At 42.3% G+C, this 24,712-nt stretch overlaps 2 protein-coding genes across 3 annotated transcripts; one reads left to right on the top strand and one right to left on the bottom strand.

Annotated features, from left to right (window-relative positions):
• Window positions 1–9,303: 9,303 nt before the first annotated feature.
• si:ch73-174h16.4 (leucine-rich repeat-containing protein 14) lies at window positions 9,304–12,278 on the top strand. The gene is made up of 3 exons (XM_068709505.1): window positions 9,304–9,896; window positions 9,980–10,798; window positions 11,042–12,278. The coding sequence occupies exons 1-3, from the start codon at window positions 9,619–9,621 to the stop codon at window positions 11,607–11,609; spliced, it is 1,665 nt and encodes a 554-aa protein (XP_068565606.1). The 5' UTR covers window positions 9,304–9,618; the 3' UTR covers window positions 11,610–12,278.
• A 3,889-nt stretch (window positions 12,279–16,167) lies between these two features.
• Window positions 16,168–24,265, bottom strand: dync2i1 (dynein 2 intermediate chain 1). Of its 2 annotated transcripts, none has more exons than XM_068709933.1 (22): window positions 24,082–24,265; window positions 23,940–23,993; window positions 23,169–23,841; window positions 23,024–23,091; window positions 22,611–22,850; window positions 22,356–22,409; window positions 21,874–22,093; window positions 21,620–21,722; window positions 21,324–21,453; window positions 21,115–21,226; window positions 20,936–21,024; window positions 20,713–20,842; window positions 20,432–20,604; window positions 20,070–20,232; window positions 19,009–19,122; window positions 18,816–18,877; window positions 18,014–18,065; window positions 17,798–17,858; window positions 17,438–17,537; window positions 17,226–17,357; window positions 16,798–17,021; window positions 16,168–16,714 (listed from the first exon to the last, which is right to left on the bottom strand). In XM_068709933.1, the coding sequence occupies exons 1-22, from the start codon at window positions 24,094–24,096 to the stop codon at window positions 16,543–16,545; spliced, it is 3,141 nt and encodes a 1,046-aa protein (XP_068566034.1). In that variant the 5' UTR covers window positions 24,097–24,265; the 3' UTR covers window positions 16,168–16,542. The 2 variants fall into 2 exon arrangements, with proteins under 2 accessions (XP_068566034.1, XP_068566035.1); XM_068709934.1 differs by having other exon boundaries at window positions 22,356–22,406.
• Between the last annotated feature and the right edge of the window lie 447 nt (window positions 24,266–24,712).

The following is a 24,712-nucleotide window of genomic DNA, read 5'->3' as shown; positions in this document are numbered from 1 at the left end:
TGCTGCAACCTGTAAATTATAGGCTGTTTGGGTGTGTGTGTGTGTGTGTGTGTGTGTGTGTGTGTGTGTAAGAGAGAGAGGGTGAGAGAGCATTGGTTTTAATTGAGTCATTTACTTCACATTTTTGGGTCGACACGCAGCTGATGTCGCGCTAAGGTTACCTTCTGATAGGAAGTGTGTGCGGGAGCGCGCAAGCAGTGAAGGTGGACCTACATTTAGCTACTAATTAAAGTAAAAAGAAATTAAAACAATTAGCAACATGTGGATTGTTTCATTTATCTTTTGGTATTGTTGTTTTATTAACGAGCATGTTCAGCCTACCACCAAATGTAACACATGAGCAGAACATGTATGTTACACAATATTACAAAATGTACGGTTTCATATGCTCCACACAGTTTAACACAGGTGATAATCAGACGGAGCACACGTAACAGTGAGCATGGAGCTAGAGAACCAGAGCCATACGAAGAGAGAGTTGCATCAACAGAAGTTGAAAATGCTTGATTGTCACGTGATTCACATCGACTTCAGATAGTTCCAGGTAATACAACAAGCTACTACATTCTTCTCTTTGACGAAATTGAGACATTGGAGACCATTGATGATGATGATGACGACACACATATTTCATAATTCTCTTTTAATTGCAGTAATTTTAATTGCAGCCATGAAAGAAAAGATTTTCTTTGCATGTGTTGTTTGATTTTTTTCACGGCCTACAGATACTACTATCCAAACTTGAACTTAATAGATCAGAAGATCACAGCTGAAAACGGAATGCGACCGTATTTTTTGGCGTTTTTGGCCTGGAATTTGAAGTAGCTTTCCTCAAGGTCTCAGAAAAGCTCAATTATAGCGGATTCTTAAAATGTTTTTTTATGCTTTAGTATTTATAGAGGCTCATACTGGATACACAGCCAATGTTCAGAACACCAAATCTCTAAGCCACCAGGGGTCCATACGCACATATTCTTATGTATTTTATGTGTTCAATGTGTTGCAAATGTATGATTTACAACATTTGTATTGCTATAACTGGGTATCACACTACTTCTGTTTTTATCACTGTTAGCATGGAGAAAGTGTGGCAATAGACTTCAATGCTCCTCACCCAGAACACAGTTTCGACATAATATGTCAAAATGTCTCGGCACCATTAGAAGTGTCTTTGCTCCACTGGTTTGGATGATTTGGGTGATGCACTCTACTCAGCCAGAGAGTTCAAAAGGTTCTCTTTATGTGTGAAGTTCACGGGGCCAGGTTCAAGGAGTTTCCGACGGATCGCGGCGGGGACGGTGCTTCCTCTCCTGAATACCCAGGATGTGCCCCGACAGCAGGAGTTGCTTCTAATTTGTCAATGTCGATATATCACTTTTTTGTTACTGGCTCATTTCAAGTGCACCGCTTACCAAGATGACACACATGGACAGCACTAACACGAGGTTGACAAATTACTCATTTCACATGATAAGATGTTGTACTAAATACAATGGATATTTGAATAATCATCAAGCTTTCCGATTTAAAAAAAGATTTCCACCTGGTTGAGAACAGAAAACCACAGTTCATAACCATTTTCCTTTTTACTCCAAGTTAAAGATATTCATGAGGACACATGAATCAACTTATTTTGGTTGTCTAAACTCTCTGCCAGATTCCTTTGCCCAGTTTCCTGCATCATACAAAGTCCTCGGTCCTCAGCCACACCACATCCAAAGAAATATTGCCACGTTAACCTCATCCAGTCGCACACACTGCCAGATAATGTCCAATAGGTGTCGAATATCCTGCCATTTGCAAGGGGAGAGAATACGGGGAAGAGAGAATGTGCAGATAATGGCTGATAAAACTGTTATGTTAAAAATGTAATGTCTTAAAGGCCTTTTGAATGACACAGCAATGCTTTACTCCTTTGTTAGTATGTATTAGTAAATCCTTTTATCCTTTTTGTGGGGCTTTTCAGTTCTCTACAGAAAATATACAGCCACTCTTCTGTTTCCCCTTTACTCTCTTCTCTTCACCATTATGAAAAAATCAATGCAACTTGGAAGCCAGAAGCCCATTAGTAGATGTTTTAGGGGTGATAATGCCTCGTGATTTACTGTAATGAATTGCTGCAGGGATGATGTGTTTTCGTTGGCCAACCAGGAATTTAGCATTGCCCTGGTTCCATCGCCAAAAAGCCAATTTTGCCAAATTTTGGGTTATTGCAGAAAATAAGCTCTGCAATCCAACGTTAATGATACTTCAACATTTTCGTTTAAATTTGTGAGAAGGTTATTTACTGATGTATTGTATATTGGAGATCAAAACGCTAAATCTCTTAAGCTTGTGTTAACAGAAAGGGCAAAAATGCTAACTCATTTATCAAAAAAATGTATGTATGTATATACAAAAAGAGAATAACACCAATGCAACCATTTCTTGTGGTCGCATGAGATGTGAAGACAAGTTTTCAATATACTCTGCATGCATTGTAGCTTATTAAAAGAGAGGTGTAGAACTATTGTTGCTTGTATGCCTTTTGTTGCTTTCATTTCATTACTTTCATCTGTTTTTTTTAAAGGTGTAACAGTTAATCAGCGAGTGAGACACATTCATTCTGTTTGGAAACAGAAAGGTTAATCATTTGCTCCCCAGAACCATTAGCACTGTTCATTCTGGGGACAAACTGAAAATGGCATTTTTCCAAAGACTTCCAGTGAAATATGACACACAGATAAACCCTGAAAATAAAAGTAATTTAAAGGAAGCAGAGAGCTAGGGCACTGCAGTTGATCTGCTGCTGAAAACTGAACATCTCTACGTATAATATATTTGTCTATAAGACATTCAGTATTGTTAATTTCAAATGCTTTGTGTGAACTTTGCCATGCTGTAAGGCTTCAGGTAAAGACTGAACCAGCATACTGTGTGTATGTGTGATGGAAATGTTGAGGGCTGGGGAGGTCATGGTTCAGTGATGAAGCATCCTTGTAAAATGCAAATTTAACTGCAAAAATGTATAAGAGGACTGGCTTAAACTGACACTTACATGCCAGGGGGAATATCATGAGAGTGTTGGCTGCACAACACATCTAGGAAATAGATTTTTTTCTGTGAATAATCAGCAGCCCAGGCACCGCAATCATCTCTGAGCAGAGAATATCGGTCAAGTGAACGTGAGCTTTAACAGGAATGAATAATTGTGATGATTCTGGCTGGTTGGAAAAAGGGGATTAAGGTACAGTATTGGATCGCTGAGTATAGATATTGCTATTTGAGGATTAAAAGACTGTAGGAAGAATAGTATGTTGAATTAAATTTGACGAGATTAGCAACAAAAGCTGCAGCTAAACAGAAGACCGGGAATGATTTGAAGCATGAGGAGAGGCAGTAGGTTCTCATGTCTCTTAGTTATTGATCAGTTAGAAGTTTCATTCAGTGAATGATACAGAAAGACCCTTTATGTGTGCACCATGTATGAGATACACTCTCTAGTATGGACCAATGTGTTTGAATGTTTTAAGAAGCTCCAATCTCATGTACGGATTAGTTAGAGGCATTGTTGGCATGTAAAACCATGTGAAACATCACAATAACAGACAAAGGTGTTTTCTCTCTTCCTTGTTTTGTTGTACAAGTGCCCGAGGCTTCAACTCTGCCAGTCTGTTGAGCATATGGTGTTTATTTCACCAGTACAACAAATCAGTTTGGTCTCAATTCAAATTTTGCTTAATTCTGACAGATCGGCCCTATACGAAGGTGGGAAAGCAACCTCAAAACTTGTTTGATTGTGTCTAATGAGCTGCCCATATAACACTCTACATATGTGAAAAGAGCAAGGCAGACATGCATAACAGATTTTGAATAGAAGGGAACAAAAATTGAGGACTGAACCTGAGAAGGAGAAGTCACAGAGGACATGTTGACATGTCACATCAAATCCTCCGTTCTCATTTCCAGGGCATCAAATAAAGACGCTTTGAAACGCCCGATAACGGCGCACGAGGCACCATTCAGCGTCTGTATGAGATGTACCGGGTTTTCAAATAACTACAGTGTAAACCCATTGGTGTCAGTATTTGATGCTCAGTTAAAAACGCTCCGGTGACGTTTGAGGCGTGTTTTTCCAGCTTATATTACATTACATGTGTTACTTTACTTAGTTATTTTAAGCCCAAACATGATGCTTTTCCTAACCTCACTAAGTGATTTTGTTTGACTTCACAACGTTAACCAAGTGTGTACTGTGACTGTGCGCTGGGCTATCAAGTGAATGTGAAATCAAGGCCCATGGAAGATGTTTTATACAAGTCTTTAAAAGCTCTGTGAGGTTCTATTTCTTCTTCTACTGAGCTAAATGCTAAAGTCTGCTTGCTAACAATAGCGATGCAAACATGCTGGTGAAAATAAATATGTTTAGTGGTGTATTAGCATGCCAACATTTGCGTATTAGTACGGTCTTCAACCTTTATTAGAAGTGTGTTTAGCTCGCATTAGCACAGTATGTTAGCATAATGTAGTGCTGCAGGGATGACTGGTTTTGGAGGCCAACCAGGAAGTTGGTACACACTGGTTCCCTCAACAAAAGGCCAATAGGATTTTCCCGTTGGATTTTTGGATTGTTAAGCTTGTGGCAAACAAACGCTTTTGATACTTACATGTTTTGTTCAGCATGATCATCTCAATCACTTTTATGATTTTTGAAGTGTAAATGCAATCGTCAGGAGTAAAAAGCTAACGTTAGGCTGTAAATGAACGACACCACGTTGACATGACTTCACGTCACCAGTGCTAGACTAAAGGCGGACTAGTGTTGTAGAGACGATATCTAGTAGTTGCACAACCTCCTTTTTAAAGACACGTGAAAGCTTCAAAATGTACAAGTCAGATATGTACTGACGTATTTCATAATGTAGCAAACAAACAACAAAACAAAACACTCAAATCTCTTAAGCTTGTGTTAAGCAGAGACCTTTTTCAGGCGTCTAACCAAAAATCCATAAACAAAAAAACAAACAATTGTCTTTGAAAGGAGGTAACTGTAAGTGCAAAAATGATATTTCATTTCCAGGTTTCAGGACTCATTCCTGCAGCACTCGATGTTAGCGGTCTACACCATAGACTTCTACTAGTGAGGGGCAGAGGAGGAGAGACTGACGTGTCAATAATATATTACTCTATCGGATTTCCCCTCTAATGAATAGTTTACTTTAAAGATATTTTTTGTGGCTCACATTCAGAACTTCATGTATAATAGTTTAGGATACACATGCCCATCTCAGTCCGTCTGGAAGTTTTAATCATCCATCTAAAAACCTTAAATTCTTTTGAATTCGGAAAACAACAACAATAGACATAGTGACACAGAAACAGAGGTGCAGAAATCTGCTGCTTATGTTTCATAAGGTGCTATATAATGATGGAGGTGGTAATAAACTGCTTCATATCAAAGGCAGAAGTAATGAGATGGTCAAAGATCCCTGCAGGTCATCGGGAGAGATTTCAGCAATAAATTAAATTTATTTGTTTATTTGTGTTGTGTGTGCGTGTGTGTGTGCTGGTGTGTGTAGCCCCTTAATAGCAGTGTTTATCTGCGTCCTCTGTGAAATTGGTCCTTCAGCCTCTCTAAATAAATAAAGTGATTACGTTCACAAACAAAGCATCAATTACAACTACTAAATAAATCCAAATCCTGAGTGAGTAGCAACACATTTGAGTTCCATGCATGACGTAAATCCACTTATTAACTTAGCATTCATCATCATAATCACAATCAGCCTCAACAGTCCCAAACAAAAGGCCTTCTAAAGTCAGGTCATGAGCAAGGATGAAATATAATCCCTTCTGAACCAACAGCTGCTTGGAATACATGATGAATTATTATTTAAGTAACAGCTAACAATATAAAGGGACAGTTAGCTTACTAATGATTCACAAAAGGCTTGTTCATATTTTCAGATAAATAAACCTGAGGGAACTAAATGTTCTGTTAGGGGATGTAGAATTATTGTTGTGAGGCAGAGCACAGTCAGCGTGCATGAACCTCTAGCGCCATCTAGTGATTACTCCATGTAGGCTTCTTTTAGGAGACAACAGTCAGTGAGCATAAACCAATGTTGTTTTTGTGAAATAGCATACTCATATTGTTCCTCACAGCTCTTTGTGCAGACTTTACTTTTGAAGCTTATTTCACCAGGATAATCACTCAGTATCGATGCTTTGCAGGGAGTCATGCATGCATAACAAATAACACAACTAGAAAATGCATTTCCTGCAGAAAATGCGTTGGAATACTGAAAGCTGAAATTAATTGCAAAAAAATTGCCAAAACCCTGCTGAAAACCCTTCTAGTTGAAACGTCTAACTGGCAGACTTGGAAGCTAAATGTTACAGAAAAATGTAATTAAATTAAATTAATAAAAAAAAGTATTAAAATAAATAAAAAAATGTAGTGTTTTTGTCATATTTTAAGGCACATTCATCACATGGATTTGCAAGTGATTGTGATTTACTGTTTTGAGTTCATGCCAATTCCCCTTTTTCTTGGACTGCTGTCTAATGTGTCTCCCTTCATCAGAGCCAAATGCATGCTGGCATAGTCTACAGCCACCTGCTATCATACAGAAAGAAAAAAATTAATGAAGCTTTATTTAATTATGCCCATATTCTAAATGCAATGCTGTTTGGCAGCTCCGCTTGTCATACTGAATCAGTAAACTCATTATAATCCTGTTTAGTACTTGGATATTGAATCTGTTTACCAGGTGGATTTAGTTATGGGAGAGTGGGAGTATGCACTGGGCGGCTTCTACAGTGGTCCCTGTGCTGTTTATATTTGAATACATATGCACAGACACATTTGAAAAATTTGAAATATGCAGTTGTGTAATATAAATAAATCCAACACAATAGTGCTCCACTAAATACAAATAAACAATATGTATGTCGTGAGATTTTAAATTGACATCTTTAGTCTTTGATGTCTTGTTATCATGTGATTCAATCTCTTCTTGTACTTTATATACTTTGAGTACACAGCAGTCTATGAAGTACAGGTCCTCTGATATATAATTGGTCACAGCGGCGGCACCAAACACTGGTTCCTTACGGACCTCTTTCATCATCTGCTTGGCAAGCTATTGTTTTGTTTTCGCACATCTTTGGGACACCTCTAAGTGAAGATGGCAAAATGTACTCAAAGAAGATGAACAAAGAAGATTCCCCCAGGTCTGTACAATGAACCAGGAGAAACAATTACTTTATTTCTTGCAGTGGAGAAGAAAAAAAACTAGCTGTCATCCAGTGGAAGATAAATATAAACAATCAGGTGGACAAAATGTGGAAAATAACTTGTGCAGGTGTATGTGTTTGTGTGAGTGAGAGAGATACCAAATTCATAAAATAAGCAGGCAGATTTTGAGTTTAAAAGACCTTTAAAGACAGCCTTGGTTTTAAACAATACCAAAACTCCCAAAATAAAAGACGCCTACATTCAATGGTATGAGTACTTGAGTGTTTTTCATTTTGTGCTGCTTTGTACTTCAACTTCCATTTATTCCAGAAGGAAATATTTGACTTTTTATTCTGTTGCAGTCATTGAAGAACTTCAGTTCTTAGATATTTAAAAGAAAAAAGAAAATTGGTCCACACAAAATACACGATCAGCTTATGAAAAATGTTTTGTTGTATTTGTTGTTATTTAACTGTCCAGCAAAATATAAATCTTCGTGACCATCTACATTGAAATGCTACTTACAAATCAGTGTTATTAATCCAATAATACATTATTATTATTATATAATATAAAATAGTATAACTCTACCTTTAGAGTACATTTCCTGGTACTACGTTAATTGCTTGACTTTAATTTGATGTGAAGTATTTTTAAACTGTAGTGTTGTGTCCCTGCAAACTGTTTTCCAATCAAAGCACACTGTATCCATGCTGGCACCGACTGAAGGTTGTGGGTCAGGGGCTAAACTTGGCAGCGAAGACAGCAGTTTGTCAACATGTCTGATAGCAAAGATGAAGCCCGTGTTTACATCAGCCGAATGCATATCCTCGGCATAATCGTCTTATATAGTTTGAGGTCTCTTTTGGAGGGATAGTACAGGTCTGCTGTTTATAACAATACACATCTCATTGTGCAGATTATTAACTGAACAGTACTAGGTGAAGGTAAAATTACAAAATAAAGCTTTTATGGTAAATAACTGTGCAAAATCAAGAATAAAAGGGCACAGAAATAAGATAAAAGACCCAATCCTTTAGTAGAGGGTAGACTTCTATTGGCCTTTGGTGCAAGCACATTGATATAGAGAAAAGGTTTGTGTCCATTTATGTTTTTTGTACTGTGTATGTGACGGTAAATACTTCAGAGTACATGTACTGTACCACAAGAGCACATCTGTCTCATCAGAGTTCCATTGTGATTGATCCAAGACCTAAAATATGGATCAATGGTCTAGTTACGTTCGACGAGGGGAAGAAGGAGCGTATCAGAACTTTGGGAAGAACTTTGGACTCAATGCCAAAGTTGAGTGGTTTGGTAAAGGAGGCCTGCGCTGGAATGGCGTCCTACCCAGTTTTTATGCCGAGTTGAAAACTCAAAGTCCCCCTGACATTTTGGTGATCCACGCCGGTGGCAACGATCTGGGGTTGAGATGGAGTGCACTTCACCAAAGAGGGAAATGGCATATTTGTGACCAACAGCCACAGTGTCCTGAAGAAGATCCTTCAGAAAGACCACGCATGAATCGGTCTAACTATGTGTTCATGTGAATGCTTGTCTATATGTGTCATCTCTGACTAAATAAACGTGTTACAGTGTTGCAATGTTAAAATCTATCCGTCATTTTTTTTACCAGTACAGTCGGGTGAAAAGCCCTTCAATTGATCATTTAAAAAGTACAAAAGACTTGCAGCTTTTTTTATCTGTTTGGGTCTCTTGATAAAAGCTCTTTTGTAATTGGGTCAAGCTCTGGCCATGCGGTGCACAGTGTCCAGACAGCCTCTTTAGTCAGATGCAGTGTGGTGATTTACTTAATGGTGTCATCAGTTTCATTAGTTATTTGCTGGTTTCTCAGCCACTATACAAAGCTGATGACAAAAACAAAGTAAACTGGCCTGAATCAAAATGTACTCACAGAAATAAACTACTTTTTTTTTTATTTAGGACACACACACACACACACACACACACACACACACACACACACACACACACACACACACACACAGGGGACCGTCTAGTTTCTACAGTCACGCCTCGCTCGTGCGTGCTACGTCACTGGCGTGCGTCAGGAGGAGTGTAAACACTCCTCGCGCTTCAGCAGCTTCTTCGGTAGTAATTTGTCGAGTTCGCAAACGTTGTGTTCCAGCGTTTAATATTTCACAGGCGAAATGGTTTCTAGTTTATTTCCGAGAGCTATCACATGATGGTATAAATTCTTTTTTGGGGCTTTACAAGACCGCCTCAAATTACTGCCATAAAAGTTGCTCTGAGCTAGCTCCAGCTAGCTAACGTTAGCGCTCAGACTTGTAGAGTCTGAGTGGGACGCAGCATTGTTCCGGCTGCTCTATCGTTATTATTATTTTTTATGCTAAAAGCTCACCGTTCTCTGTGATGCAATGGTGATTTCCTTGGTCAGCCTTTGTGCCAGGGAGGTGGTGAGGGACCACAGCTCGTCACCGTGCTGGCTGAGGTGGGTGCCCAGGGAGCTGTACAGACCGCTGCTGGAGGCCTCTTTCACCGGCTGCAGACCGCTGGCTGTGGGTGAGCTGGTGCAGAGGTGGCCCGAACGCACACTACGTGTCGGCAGAAGCAGGAAACAAGGCCAAACCGGGCCAAACCGACTCTGCGTCCAGGCCCTGTTACTTGCAGTTGTCAGAGGAATGTCAGACCAAAGGTAAGAGAAGTTATTATTCCAGCTACAGTGTTTTTGGATCATGATCTGTGAGAGACGTGTAAGACCCATCCCTCTTGTCCTAGGTGTGCTCTGCAAGTACTGGATCTCTGCGGACTGCAAGGAGACGAAGGAGGGATGGGAGACCCCATGGGAGGCTGGTCTCTGACTGTAGCGCTCTGCACCATGGTCGTTCAGGCCAGAGCTCGAGCACAGAGGGCTCAGCGGGAGAGGAAAAGGTTCTCTGCTCTGGAGAGGGAAAAAGACGTGAAGAGGGGAAGGGAAACGAATGGCGATGTGGCAAGCCCAGATGATGAGGAGCTGGGAGGAAATGACAGGGTGAAGATGGGCTCATGTGGGACTCTGGGTGAAGAGGAGCTGATTACAGGTGTCAGAAGGAGGATGGAGGTAGAGAGGAGACGAGAGACCGTAGTTCCAGGGTCAGGAGGCGGTAGAAAGGAGACCGAAGATGTAAACAGTGATGTGTTGGTGCATGTGAGAGCTGATCTTTTTGTAAACGCTCGCTCTTGGGAGCGTGTTCGCGGGGCTCTAAGCGCATCGGGGCCCCTTAAGCTTCAGTGCAGGTACCTACGCGTGGAAGAGATTTCAGTGTCTAGCATCAGGACCCTGCTAGGCCTCCTGCCTCGCCAGGGTCTCCTGGGCATCGACGTCCGCTACAGCAGCCTCGGGGTGGCCGGCTTGGCTGAGCTGCTGCCTCTGCTCTCCACCTTCCCCGCCCTGAACTCTCTCCGCCTGCACTACTGTAACTTGGATTTTCGCAGAGACCAACCCGGCCAGGAAGAGGCCCTGGGCGACTTGTCTCAGGGTCTGACCCAGCTACAAGAACTGCGGTGCCTCAGCCTCACTGCGCTGCGCTTGCCTGGGCAACTCCGCGTGCTGCTCAGGTATGGCCTGATCCCACATTATGCACGTCGTCCTGTATGTAACTGTACCTACACGCTCAGCCTAGTAAATACCACTGTCACAGACTCAGTTTTGTTTTAGGTTTGTCCAACCTTAGAGTAGGTTACGGAAAAGAAATCAGTCATAGTTAGAATGATGAGATTAAAAAGAGAAAACAAACAATTAGGCCTCTAAATATATTTTAATTGAATGATGAATAATATTTAAATGTTCTTTCTCTACAGCTCACTGCCTCAGCCTCTAGAGATACTGGAGCTGCCGTATTTGAGCCTGAGCCCGGCCGACCTCGCCTATCTGTGCTGCAGCCACCATGCCTCCACACTGCAGCAGCTGGACCTGAGTGAGAACCGTCTGGACGAAAACACCCTGACATCTATTCGCCGCCTCCTCTCCCAGGCTTCCGGTGGCCTGCAGCACCTCTCTCTGAGTGGCTGTGGCCTCACTGACGGCCTGCTGGGACTCTTGCTGCCCTCACTGGGAGGCTGCAGGGTCCTCAAGAGCTTGGCGTTGGCCCTGAACCCTCTCTCCATCGCCGGCCTCGTGGACCTGGTGAGGATGGCCGTGAGAATGCCCTCTCTCCGTCAGTTGCTGTACCCCAACCCCCTGGAGGACTACCAGCCGGGCCTTCCTGACCTGCCCTCCAGTGCGCAGCTCTTAGACTGGCCGCTGGATGAAGCCACAGACATCAACATTACCAGCAGCCAGCTCAACAGGGTGCGGATAGAGAGCGGGCGGTCGGACCTCTTTCTGACGTGCGACCTGCTCAATTATGATAAAGACTTGGTGGACTAGAGCAGAGGTGAAAGGAACCATCACAGACCAGAGCAATGTACATACACCTCACAATCAAATTGTCATTCATATTAATTGTCTAGTATTCAATCAAGGGTCTCAAGAAGGGGCCATTTTTAATATTTGTTTGCAAGACAAAAGGACAAAAACCTTCACTCCTTCGTGGAGACAGTACTGTGCTTCAATGAAATGATGCTGAACTACTTTAATAAGTTCACTTGTTGACTATGAATTATTTTGTACCCAGTAATAGTCGGGATTACAACTGTCACTGGTACTTTATTCATACGAGTCATTCATTCATATTTGGTATATATGCAGATAAGACATTTGAATACTGTGCAGCAACCAAAACTAAGTTTAACAGTTTGCTAAATATTTGCATAGTTTTTCCTTATTAGGAAATGAATGTAAGTGCAAAATGTTTAGGCTTATTTTAATACCAATTATTTGAGTGACGTACTCTCTTTGTGCTTTTCTATTTGCATTTGTGTCATACGGTATTTCTTGTATATCTGTTGTAAAAATGTCCAGGATTATGCTTTTTTTTTCCCTCCCGGGTCAAAAGTTCTAAATCACCAATTATCAGGAAATACATGTATCATATTACCATTGTACCACATGAATGCATTTACATACTGTCAGTCACAGAATAAATCCGCCATAAAGCAAAGATTTACGAGTTATTTAATGGAGCAATATATTTAACATTCTTCAAACTAACATGTTAAAAGGCTCATTGGGTGTTAGTGGGAGTGTTGCAGAAGAGGGATCATCTGTAGTACTCTGTGTACGGCGAGGTGAGGCCTTCACTCAATCCTCCTCTGAGTACATGTGAAAAGGACAAAGAGTGACCCGAGGTCACGGCAAGGAGATGAAACTAGGAAAGTGCATGAGGAAGGGACGGTTCCTCAGGGGAGGCAGAATGATACCTGTATGACATGAACACATTAAATGTTATAAACCGGTTCATTGCTGGGATCAGATGTCTTTACTGAAGTAGAGTGGAATCTTACTTGGTGGCCTCCGTACCCTGGCCATAGTGTAAGTCTCTCCTAGACGAAGGATTGGTTGAGAACTACTACACAAATAGACACAACAATAAAAAGAAAAGAGACTTTTTGTAGAGGAAACTACCACATCTGTATGACTTTCTCATACCGGTCAAATCAGGGCAAAAGAACAGTGTTTTTGCGACCAGCGGGTGCAACACATCGAGCCTTTCGGAGCAGAAATAATTCAGCACATCCGCCACGCTGAAGGTTGACGGCTTCCACTTTGCTGCACTCCTGAGATAACCTTTTATGTTCCCGGTGGCACGGAAAAAAAGCAAGGGAAAAGGCAATTAATCACTCGCAGTAGCGAGCCAAAACCAGCCACGACACCTCCGGCCGTGCCAGTCGACAACTTAGTGACAAGCTCTCACGCATTCCTTATTGAGAGGAGTCGAGGTCACAGCAAAGGACCCGAGAAGCGGATTCAAAGAGGGAGAGCCTCTCGGTTTCCAAACACCTGCTCTGTCCTTTTGTCACACTCCAAAATACTCTTGATAGATGGTGATAACGAATGTGAAAGATGTTTAAAGCAAGATAGAGAGAGATCAAGATTAAAGCGAAACACGTCTCTGTTGCTTTGTGTTTGGAAATCCAGAACTCCAGCCAAGAGTCTGCTCTGTGATGGAGGCTCGTCCAGATGTCAGACTGGTCCTGCAGCTCTCCAGCTCTGGACACAACCACTGCTCAGCCTCATTTACTGCTAACCCAGTCAGCATGCGCAGCAGTGTTTCTCTATTGACAGGACAGCAGCTGCTTTAAACGTGAACGTTAAGATGTCTGTCTTGACACTGATTGTTATTCTAACCGAAGACAAGAGTTTTTTTAAAAGCTAAATGTGTCAGACTTGAGACACACCAGCAGCTTCAACGTTTCAACTAGTGCGGCCCGCTCCACAAGTGACTGAAACAATAAGACACGTGTACTTCTTAAAATGAACTTTGGCAATCTAGATCCTGGATATACAGCACCATGTGTTGGGTGGGTTCCTGCGGTGGCGGTAGTGGGGTCTTTGGAGGAGGAGTATCGGGTTTGGGTTGCTCTATCGGAGATTTTCTCCCTGTAGTCAGCAGACATACACACAGATGCACACACAACTGCTGCAGTTTTGTGCGTTCTTTTGTCTTTTGTGTAGCAAACACAACACATGCTCTTACCGCTTCATACTTCTCCTTCATGATGGGATTCTTGGGTATAACAGGCTTGACAAAATGCTCACTTATTCTTGGCATCATCAAGAGCTACTTTATTCCTGTGACTGCATCCTCTTCTCTCCTGCAAACTCCTCCACTCCTCTAAAGCTTCCTGTGTATTAGCCACATAACTGTAGAGAGAGTATGAGGCAGCAAGCCGGGCCAGGGATCGGCAGATTCTGGGCGTCATTCTCAGTCACACGGTCCACGGGCTGCCAGGGCCCCTGGCCTTTCCCCTTCCACTCTCGCATCAAAGGGATGGGATTAGTGAGCGCCGTACCTGTGTCAGTCAGAGCCAACAGAATCTCTTTTTGCAGGCAGTAGTCAGCACACGTAATCCTCTGCTTTGCCTTGAAAGAAGTCAACACCGCTCCCGGTTCTGCCGCCACAAGCGGGGATATCACTGCAGAGCAGAAGCACAGAGAGCTCACCACGCCTTGACACAAATGAAACAGAAAATGTTTGCCTTACCGTAAAGACGGACAAAAAGAATATGGATAGACGTTATGACTTTACCATTATGTCCCTCAAAAGCAAAACCAAGTTCCCGATCTGGACCCCATATACACGAATGGAGAGCTCTTGAGATGCAGTGATCAAACAGTCCAGTTGAGAGCAGTGATATCGCTGTAAAACATAACCTGTTGATATTTATGCTAAAAGAAATTCTCAGTCTGATCCACCTCACATGCACCCAATACACACCATGAGCAGAGATCCGTCTCGTGCTCCAAAACTCTTCCCGGCATCGAGGTCGATCGGCCCGCACAACAACAAAGGCTCTACCTGTCAAAGAGGTAGAGTTAGAGTTTTAGAGTGTTTTACCTAGAGAGTCAGACAAGCAGGAATAATTTAAGGTGTTTGCATGGTCTACCTGGCCTGTAGCCGGCTTCACATCCTGCTTTCCAAGCGTCTCCCCCATTTGATGTCCCATTCCCCTGAGACCACAGCCTCCGGGTGGGACTGGGGAAGAGTACTGTTGTTGTTCTCGTCTCCGTGTCCACCACTTTCTACACGGGCTTCTGCTGCGTCCTCTGACCTTTTGTCCTGGTGACATTTACTTGTGCGTGGCCCTGTAGAAAAACACAAACAGATTGAGGAGTGTTGTGATATCTGTGACATTCAAAAATGTAATATTTTTATCATGGTAATAATACACATATGATAATACTGTGCAAATAATCTAGTGCCTCTAAAATCATTTACACAGTTATGGTTACAGACTATCTCCAACTTCCTACCCTCCTATTTAGGAATTTGGAATTTAAATAAGTACATTTACTTAAGTACTGCTATTTGCGTACTTCACTTGTATCTTTTAACTGTATGATGCTTTATTATTTTACTCCACTACAATTCAGAGGTAGATATTTCTCTGACATTAGTTACTTTTGACTAATTTTCAATGTTGAGATCATTACCAGCTGCTGCATAGTGACGCTTACACATTAATGCATCAATAATGTTAATTCCATAATACAAAGTAATACATTATTCTAAAATGTGTCATTCTGCATAATGAGTACTTTTACTTTTGGTACTTTAAGTATATTTCTATTCTATACGTTTACATAACCTGAGGTGAAATGATTTTGTAACTATGCACCATTTCCTCTAAAATCTAATCTCAAATTAGACAAATTGTCTCATGAATGTGATTTGAAGTTAGCTCATGCATGCGGTTTTGAAGGGCTTTAATTTTGAAATGCTACATCAGAATGTCCTGGTTCTCTCTGAGTGACACCTTGAGCTGGTCTGCTATCAACCTGAGGTGAAATGATTTTGTAACTATGCACCATTTCCTCTAAAATTCCTTTATTGTTAAAACTGTTTGTCTTAGCTCATCAAAAGTTGTTTGTTGAAATTTTTAAGATATTCAAAAACCTTCATGTTGGGAAATATAATATAATACAATATATATATATAAAAATATATATAAATATATATATATATAAATATATATAAATATATATATATATATATATATATATATATATATATAAATATATATATATATATATATATATATATATATATAAATAAGACAATATAACTAAACAGTTTACTGAATAAATCAAAGGTTAAAAATTCCAAATAATGAAAACATTTTAGAGACTTTATGTTTGTGTTGAGTTACATCTATGTAATCTATCTATGGCCTATTTCACTCTACTTCAGGAAAGACGTCTGATTCCAGAAATGAACTGGTTCAAATCTATGGCCCTGGTTAAACAGATTGAACTTAAACTAGAGTCTGGTACTTAAATAAAAATTCCCACAGAATAAAATAACTCAACTACAGATATAGTCAGTTTATTATATAAAAATCAAAGTTGTTATTAACGTACAAATATTTTACATTCATCAAACAGTAGAAATATTTACATCAACAAACATTTACATAATATGTTTCTCATAATGTATTTATGGAGGATATTAAATGGTATCGTGCCCCCTGTAGAGGACCTTTGGTATTCAGCCACATTCTTTTCATAGCTATGTTCATGTTTTTAGCGATATGGGAAAAACTTAACACACAAATCAAATTTGAATATGACATATAGTATACAAACTGACTGTAACCAAAACAGATTCATAAATTGATCTTTATGCTCTTCCAGAGTTCTAAAATCTTTTGAATTCGCACAAACACATCAGTCCAAATGCCGCCATACTAGATGCGGTGTTTCAGAAGACTTCAGCCATCATACTCTCCAGCTTCTCCTCTTCTGCAGTAATGGGCACAGTAAAATGTCTCGTGAAATACTGCACTTCTATCTTTCCTGACTCGTGTGCAAGCGCTATTCCTGAATATGTGTTCTGTTGTCCGGAGTCTCCAAACACAGCCATGGCTGTCACCCTGAGAGGAGAGCAGAGAATGAGCACCGCATATCAAATCACTCACAACAATCATCCCTCATGTCCGGTCCGGTCTGCCGTTACCTGTCCGAGTCCATCCTTTCGGTGACCACGGGCTCCGCGTCGTTTTTCAGCAGGTCCCACATGTGGAGGGTCGAGGCTGCGTCGAGCACACAGAAGACCGTCGGTCTGGTTTGGGTCCACTGCAGCGAGACCACCGGCTCACCGGCTGTACCGTTGGTCCACTCTGCCACGGGATGCTCACGGCTGACGTCATGCAGCCTGATGCTGCCGTCCCCACAACCCACCTGGAGTAAGGACAGGGGAAACTGTTACTTTGTGTTGTTGGAATGGAACAATTCTGGAAGAAATATCTTAAGCGATTTTATTTTACTGATATTAGAATTGCGATATAATTTGGGATATCAGCAGGAACGATAATTCTTACATCATTATTAAATTATTATGGTGTGATTTTTGCGGGGATCTGTACCAAAAAATGTCATTCTCACCAAGAACAAGTGTTGCCTGAATGGAGAAAAGTGGATAGAGGTGACATCAATGGGTCGGACTCCGGCCTCCTGAAACCTGTAACACTTTGGTGGGGCCTTTAAACCGTGACTTGTCTCATGATTGACCAGACCCTAGGAAAAAAAAAAGACGTTAATGCCACAAAATGACACAGTGGAGGACATAATACTAGGGCAGACGAGATGATGCTCACCATATTGGTGCCGATGAAGAAATGATTGGAGTCTGTTGGAAGGAATTTTAAAAGGAGCGTCTGTAACGGCCCTGTTTTTGCTGCATCTCGTGGCGATACCCTGCGAACCAGACAGACCAACAAAAAAAACAAAACCCAAACCACATGTCAAGAGTTATCCACATTCCCAGCCAAAAAGAAACCTGTGCAACAGCGGAACACGGCCCTGGTGAGAAAAACACCAGCCCACAGTACACAACTAACAAGATCGCATGACCCCGACGGAGCAGCTGTGTTCCCCTGGGCAAAGACATTGTGGAGTATTTTGAGCAGGTGGTCGGCAGTGATGGATGGTCATCACAAGCTATTCATCAATCTCACCTCTCAGCAGTGAGGAGGTGGGAGCTGTGAAGCAACTTTACTTTGCCGCCAGGCCGGAGCCCTGCATGGGAAAACATCGAGAGAGAGAGAGAGAGAGAGAGAGAGAGAGAGAGAGAGAGAGAGAGAGAGAGAGGCTGAAGCTTGAGCCAGCATGTTTGAGAAAGATGAGAATGTTCGTGGAAAAAGACGGAGCGCTCTAAAACGGGCCGGTCTTACCTAGATCAGTTGGAGAGCCTGCCTCGTTGGCTTTTGGGAGTTCTACTACCACCTAAAGGACACAGAGAGGAAATCATGCAAGTCCATCATGGCGTGACTCGGCTCTTTGTTTTCCCCTCTTTAGGCTATAATCATGCTGAAAGTCTTTGAACTACAGTTCTCCTAATTTTGAGGATGTGAATGGGTTACTGAAAGGATAATGTTGCGATGGAGTAATTGAGGCAGCTGTTGGGTGTACAACTTTTTTAAAAGCCTGCATTTGTTTACAAACTGGCTCCATCGAAAGTATGACGACTTATCTATTTGCAGTTTGGATTTTTGGAGAAAAAAAAAGTGTTAATTTTGCAGTTCGGGGCCATCTTTTTTTTTTTTGCGATTTCCAAGGAGATTTAGGGTAATTTATTAAAATGAAATAAAATCAGAGATAATAATATATTAAGTCTAAAATCTGAATCTAGAATTCTGTGTATCACGTCTGTGTGTTTAGATTTGACAGCGTATTGACTCTGAGAAGGAGTCTTATTTTTGCTTCGCCATCAGGAATGAACAATTTCCTTAATTGCCTCCATTAGCTGCGAGCCACTGGTGCTGCAACTGCTGACCCTGTTGATGAGCGGGCCAAACTGTAATAACTAACCTCCTTCTGCTTTTACACCAACATGCACCTGTCCTTTACACCTCACCAGTATCCTCGCCCTCACATCTCCCCCTTCAACTCTCCCGTGGCGAGGAACGCCTCTCACTTTGAAAACCTCCGGCGTGAAGAAAAAATACGTAGGATCTACTTTGTTGCCCGACTTACCCAGAAATTCAAAACCCCCATTTCATCCAGAGAAGCCAGCTGGAATGACAATCCTGACGACTCTGGATTAGGAAACAGAACAACAATGAAAGTATAGAAGCCACCAGTGAATGGCAGAAACACATGGCGTCTTTACGTAACGATACACAACATCTTCAATCGATGCGTTAACCATCCCGATACCATTCCATACCTTCCTCGGATGCCAAAAGGGGGACCTCCGCTCTCAGCCCCCCCGGTGCAGCGGAGGGGACAATTTCTACAGACGTCACGGATGAGAGATGGCTCGATGCGGCCATCACTGCATCTGTGTTGACAAGGTGACGAAAGAGAGGATGTGAGCGAACACTGAAGGAACATGAAGTATGAAGTGTTACGTAACAAAAGGAGCCTCTGAACTTTAAGAGACAAAAAGGGCGGAGGCAGTCCGGGATCACTGGTTACAGTAAGTAAGGATGTTTGCTACTTATTGCCCGCTGACAGAGAGACAAATACACATCATCAAAGATGGCTGAGCGAAAGATCAAGGGGCTTAATATTCTTAAAATAAAGGCAGACAAAAAAAGCTCAGCAGACACATGCTCGGTGCAGGGTTGCGGAAATTAGCACGACCGATGACATGGCTTATTAATAGGCTTAGAAAGGCGTCGATTTCAAATTCCCCAAAAGCGCCCTGGAAAGTTACTGCGGTTTTAGCAAAAACGGGCTGGAAAGTTCCAGACCTCTGACTTTATATAAAAACTCATACAGTACATCGACCTTAAAGTCCCAGTGAAACGGAAGTGAGAGCGTCTTCAGCTTCTGTTCTGTGAAACGAATATTTGAGCGGTGTACAGTAACAAGAGGGATTCACATCAAATCCTTCACAACTGATTGGACAGCTAAAAAGTGGGCGGGCTTAGAATGTAGAGAGATCCGGATCTACAGAGGACTGTGGCTCCACACACACACACACACACACACACACACACACACACACACACAGACACACACACACACACACACACACTAGTACTACTGGCGAGTAATAACAAAAATGTGACATAAATATCAATCAATTCATGAATGGTAAGTAATTCTAGGCCATTCTAGGTTTTTAGTGATATTTTTCGTAGTAGTATGACTGTGAGTCAGGTATTAAATTGCATTCTATGTGGTATTAAAAATGTCCTTAAGTTAATTTGGTGAACCCTGCAGAAACCTGGGATTTCGCCGCCGGTATCATTATCTCATGTATTCTCGTCTGCGACATACCAGTGGAGAAGGTAGGCTGTCGGAAAGTCCATTCATCCTCCCCTATCGACAGGCGGTAATGGTCACTAGCGTGCTCCCTCAGGTCCCACAGCACCACAGAGCCAACCGATGTGCCTGCAAACACCAATGTGGCCTTTCCAGGGCTGAAGCAACAGCACTGCACCTGCAGCAGTGACCATTGAAGAGGGTTACTGACGCTGTTTTATGTTTTCTGAGGTTGTTTGACGTGAGCTGACTATGCTTCCCGTCTGTGAGTTATTGGCACACTTGATTTCAGGACAATAAATTAATTTTGGTGCATGTTGCAAATTAAGTCTGGCACAAGGCCTGCTGATCAAATATTCATGATGATTTTCCTTCACCTCAGATTCGTAGACGAGGACTTTTTGAGGTCTGGACGGCTCCCAAATGTTCCAGATGCAGATGATGGTGCTGCTGTCTAGGCGCACGGCGCTGGGCTTAGTTGTCGGGCTGTGGACTGACATCATGGTGTGCCTCTGGACCTGAGAGAAGTGCACCAGGCTGATGCGGCGACCTGCAATTGACCACTGAATCAAAAATGGTGCAATCCGTGGGGAAGAGCTACCTGAGATGTGTGACGACGTCCACGTTCTATTTTCATTTCTCTGGTTGTGGAGCGTACCATAAAGAAAAGACACATTAGTGTTGAGCTGTAAACTTCCATCGCTGAAAGACGGCGTGTCTGTTTGAGACCTCGGCTTCCTCGGGGACTTTCTCTCAGCTCGCTCCTCTTCCAACAGGACAACCATGACCTTAAATCAGTCACCAAACAAAACAACAGACGTTAGTTTCGGAGACAAAAAAACCTTCATGTAGGAAGTCTTTCATTTTGAGTAAAAAAGAACCTGAGAGGCTGAGCGCAGAAACGCCGTCAGACGCTGCGAATCAAAGCTCATTTCACTTTTGTTTCGTGCTTCATGGGCGAAGTTTGGATCTGTCAGCAAAAAGAAAAACACAGTTATTGACTTCTACATCTGAACACTGAGTCCATCGGAGGAAATCTTTTTAACAAGCCTTCCCTTACCCCCACAGGCTCCATTGTGCTCTGGAGGATGCTGCGTCCACTTCTCACACACCTCTATCTCCTCCGTCTGGACGTCTCTGTCTGCATTGTCCTCATTGCACTGGACGTAAGCCTGGCAAGGAGGAAGTCATTTTGCGTGACATCATTTCTCTTTTGTATATAATTTGGTTCCAGGTATCGTTGTCATGTAAGAAAGAGCAAATACTAACCTGCTTAGTGTTTGCGGTTCCAAAGGTTCTGATATACATGTCGTATTCATTCACTGGTGGCAGATCCAAAAGAGAGACCGTCATTGAGAAATCCAGATCAATTAAGCGAAGAAGCTCTGTGCTGCGTTTCCTGAAAAACATAAACGTTGAAGGTAGAATTAAAGACCACACACACACACACACACTGAGACCCTAAGGCAAAAGTGTCCCAAATCATAAAAAGGGAGTCACTATGAGCATCAAAATCATATTACAAACCGTTCAATAAGAATATGTTTTTTTGCAAGTTAACTTACTTCTGCTTTGTGGAAACTTTCTTGCTGACTTCACGCTGCTTTGCGGCTACAAAGTCGATAAACTTCCCGCGCTGGGAGGCTCTGCTCTGGCTCTTTTCTGATCCTATTAAAAGAGCAGTAAAGATGCCTTATGTCCCCCATAATGCTGCAGACATTAACTGTCTTCCGATCAGACGCGGAGAAACAAATCTGGGTACACTGTAGCATACAATAACACCAAGTGCTTTAGTTAAAAATGGAGGACAGACCAGTACCTCTGGACCATGTAGGCGTTTCTTCCTCCTCTCTGCTCGTAGCCTGTCTGGACTGAGCCGTCCCGACTCTCTCGTTCTCCTCATCCATGGCTCGCTGAATCGCTTCAATTTCCTTTCTCCTTTGAGCCGAAAGCTCCTCCCTCTCTTCACCTGCCTCTGGATGCTGTGGCTCCCTCTCGTCCTCGCCTTCATCCATCTCCTCAAAATCCTCCTCATATTCCTTTCAACAGAGAAATCCCGTCATTTCTACACCAAAATTAAAAAAAAATAACCGAGAGGCTGCTAGCAGAAACGTCGAGAATGAAAATGGACGCAGCTCTGAATACTCACCAGTTTCTTTGAACGTAAATCGATTACAGCATGCAAAAGTAACACAAAAATGAGTAAATGAATGCAAACATAAAATTCAAACATGATGAAAAACGTAAAAACAACCGAATTTGGTTCTACCGTATGTAGTCTTTTGTAGGCTGTGTTATTACCTCAAAGTCATCTTCATATTCCTGGGCAGCCAAGTCTTCATCATTGGCAACCTGCTGAAGTAGAAAATACTTAAATACTTAAATAAGTGTGCAGAAACTCTTTGGGACGATGCAGCACGACAGTGAAACTGAAGCTGAAAGTACTGTAGAGGAACGAGAGTGCACTGCATGCAACACAGACAGTGTATAATGTACACTTATGGGCGCACACACACACACACACACACACACACACACACACACACACACACACACCTCAGTTCTAGTCTCATGCGTATGACTTTTGTTAGATGCTGATTTCTTGGAGCTGGTCTCGTCTCTGAGAGGATTTCGTTCCGGTTCCTCCTCCTCCTCCTCCTCCTCTCTTTGCCTTCTCTCTTTGTGTTTGTCCCGCTCCGCTTGCTCTGCTTCACCGCGATGACGCCTGACCTCTTCACTCGGACCCTTCAAGTCTCGACGCTCCCTGGATTCGCTGTCATGCTTCCGCTTTTCATCCTGGAGAACAGCAAAAAATTCCACACAGAGCAAAAAAAACGATTTGACCGAAGGAGCAACTTTAACCCTTACAGCTTACAAGTGGAATGCTCTAGAGTTGTGGGACACAGGCAGAATGTTGATGAATTTATTAAAAATGCAAAAATAGTGATGAACAATCAACAGATGCTTACATGATGGCCTCTCTCTCTGTGTCTCCTTTCCTTCTCCTCTTTATGTCTTCTCTGTTCTTCTTTGGGCTCTGGAATCAGAAACACATGAACGCTCACTCCAAATTGAAACTATGATCCTGTGAATGTGGCACGGTCGTGGCCTCACCTCTCTCATCCTTCACTTCCGAATGCTTTCTGTCTCCGTGTCTCTCTCGTCTTTCTTTGTCGTTCCTCTTGTCCTCATACTCATCTTTGTGTCTCTCTCTCTCTCGATGCCGATCTCTCTTTTCTCTTTCGTGCTTTTCCATCCGATCTCGTTCTCCTTCTCCACTTTCCTCGTTTCTCCGTCTCTCCCTCTCAGCCCTGTGCTCCCTGTCCCGCTCTTCTCTCCGTTTTTCCTTCTCTCTCTCTTCCCTTCTTTTGTCCCTGTCCTCCTCACTGCGTCTCTCTTTATCCCTTTCCCTCTCTTTCTCCTTACCTCTGTGTCTCTCCTTGTCCTTCTCCCTTTCATGCTTGTCCTCTCTATCTCGCCTCTTGTAATCGTCATCGTACCTCTTCCCATCTACCAGCTTGTCTCTTTCCCTTCTCTTCTCCCTGTCATCCTTTCTATCCTTTTCCTTATCGCCTCTCCTATCCCGTGAGCCCTCTTTTCGTCGATCTGAATGTCTGTCTTTTTCGTTTTCGTCTCTTCTCTCCCTTGTAACCTCCCTGGGCTTGTCTCTCTCTCGTCTGGACTCCTTCTCTGGGTCCCTGCGGCGTCTCTCTACGGATTCCCCACCACGGGGCTTTCTCTCATTGTCATCTCGCCTCCTGACATAGTCGTCCCCATGTCCCTCCTCCTAAAAAAAAGAGAAAATAAAACCATGTTATTTGGATGTAATTTTGTCTACTGATATAAATCCAGCTGGAATACTGTCCTAAACTCCCAAAAACGTACCCTGATGTGTCTCCTCAGGTCAGCTGGTCTCCATGTGTCTTCCTTGGTTAATTTCTAAATAAATAATGTTCGATGTTCACTAGATGACAATATCAACGTTCATTCAAAACCAACACATCAACATCACAGATAAAGCACTTACCTTGTCGCTATGCATGTTCTCATCTGTGCTCTTTAGTTTTGAAGTCTTTTAAAAGCCGAAAATCAACTCATATTTTGGTAATGACGCCGCCATGATGGCGAACCATTGTGTGCGCATGCGCAGTTAGTCGAAACCAAGGAGATCGCGTCACTTTGGCTTGACAACAGGCTTATTAATCAAATGCAGAGAAGTCACTAGAATAAACAGCAGTTGCCATGGCAGCGGCCAATTACTTTATGGTATTTTTGACAAAAGGTATTGAAACGTTGTCGTTTAAATGATTTACAGTGATACATATGGCACTTCTATTTGTGTTTGGCTTCATTTCGGTGCTTGCTGTTGCAAAACTCGTCTGTTGATCGATTTCTCTGTGATCTACTTTATACACACGTCCCTAATATCTTAATGTCTCTGGCGTTCGATAGCAAGCTAGCTAGTTAGCTAGTAAGCTAAGTAGCGCGACTTGTTTTAAAAGACACCCAATTCCATTATGTTTGTTTTAGTTCAGAACGGCTATTTGACTAGTACTTCAACGTTATTGAACAATTGAAAATTACAAGCTGTGTTTGCCGCTAACGGCCACCAGATGGCGGCGTTTCTTTTCTTTTTTAGCTAGGCTTATGGGCACCAC

Source organism: Cebidichthys violaceus, unplaced genomic scaffold (assembly GCF_023349555.1).
Source record: "Cebidichthys violaceus isolate CVI_PGR_0920_01 unplaced genomic scaffold, fCebVio1.0.p SCAF_15, whole genome shotgun sequence".
NCBI classification, from domain to species: domain Eukaryota; kingdom Metazoa; phylum Chordata; class Actinopteri; order Perciformes; family Stichaeidae; genus Cebidichthys; species Cebidichthys violaceus.
This window is presented reverse-complemented; position numbering and strand designations above follow the sequence as displayed.

What these genes read in the sequence shown, in the direction of transcription:
- dync2i1 (XM_068709933.1), bottom strand. An exon ending in ACCTGAGGAGACACATCAGG is followed by an intron (nt 23,842 to 23,939) that starts GTACGTTTTTGG and finishes TCTTTTTTTTAG; the next exon opens with GAGGAGGGACATGGGGACGA. An exon ending in AGGCTCTCCAACTGATCTAG is followed by an intron (nt 17,859 to 18,013) that starts GTAAGACCGGCC and finishes TTTCCCATGCAG; the next exon opens with GGCTCCGGCCTGGCGGCAAA.
- si:ch73-174h16.4 (XM_068709505.1), top strand. Translation starts at nt 9,619, where the DNA reads ATGGTGATTTCCTTGGTCAGCCTTTGTGCCAGGGAGGTGGTGAGGGAC. An exon ending in AGAGGAATGTCAGACCAAAG is followed by an intron (nt 9,897 to 9,979) that starts GTAAGAGAAGTT and finishes CTCTTGTCCTAG; the next exon opens with GTGTGCTCTGCAAGTACTGG. An exon ending in CAACTCCGCGTGCTGCTCAG is followed by an intron (nt 10,799 to 11,041) that starts GTATGGCCTGAT and finishes CTTTCTCTACAG; the next exon opens with CTCACTGCCTCAGCCTCTAG.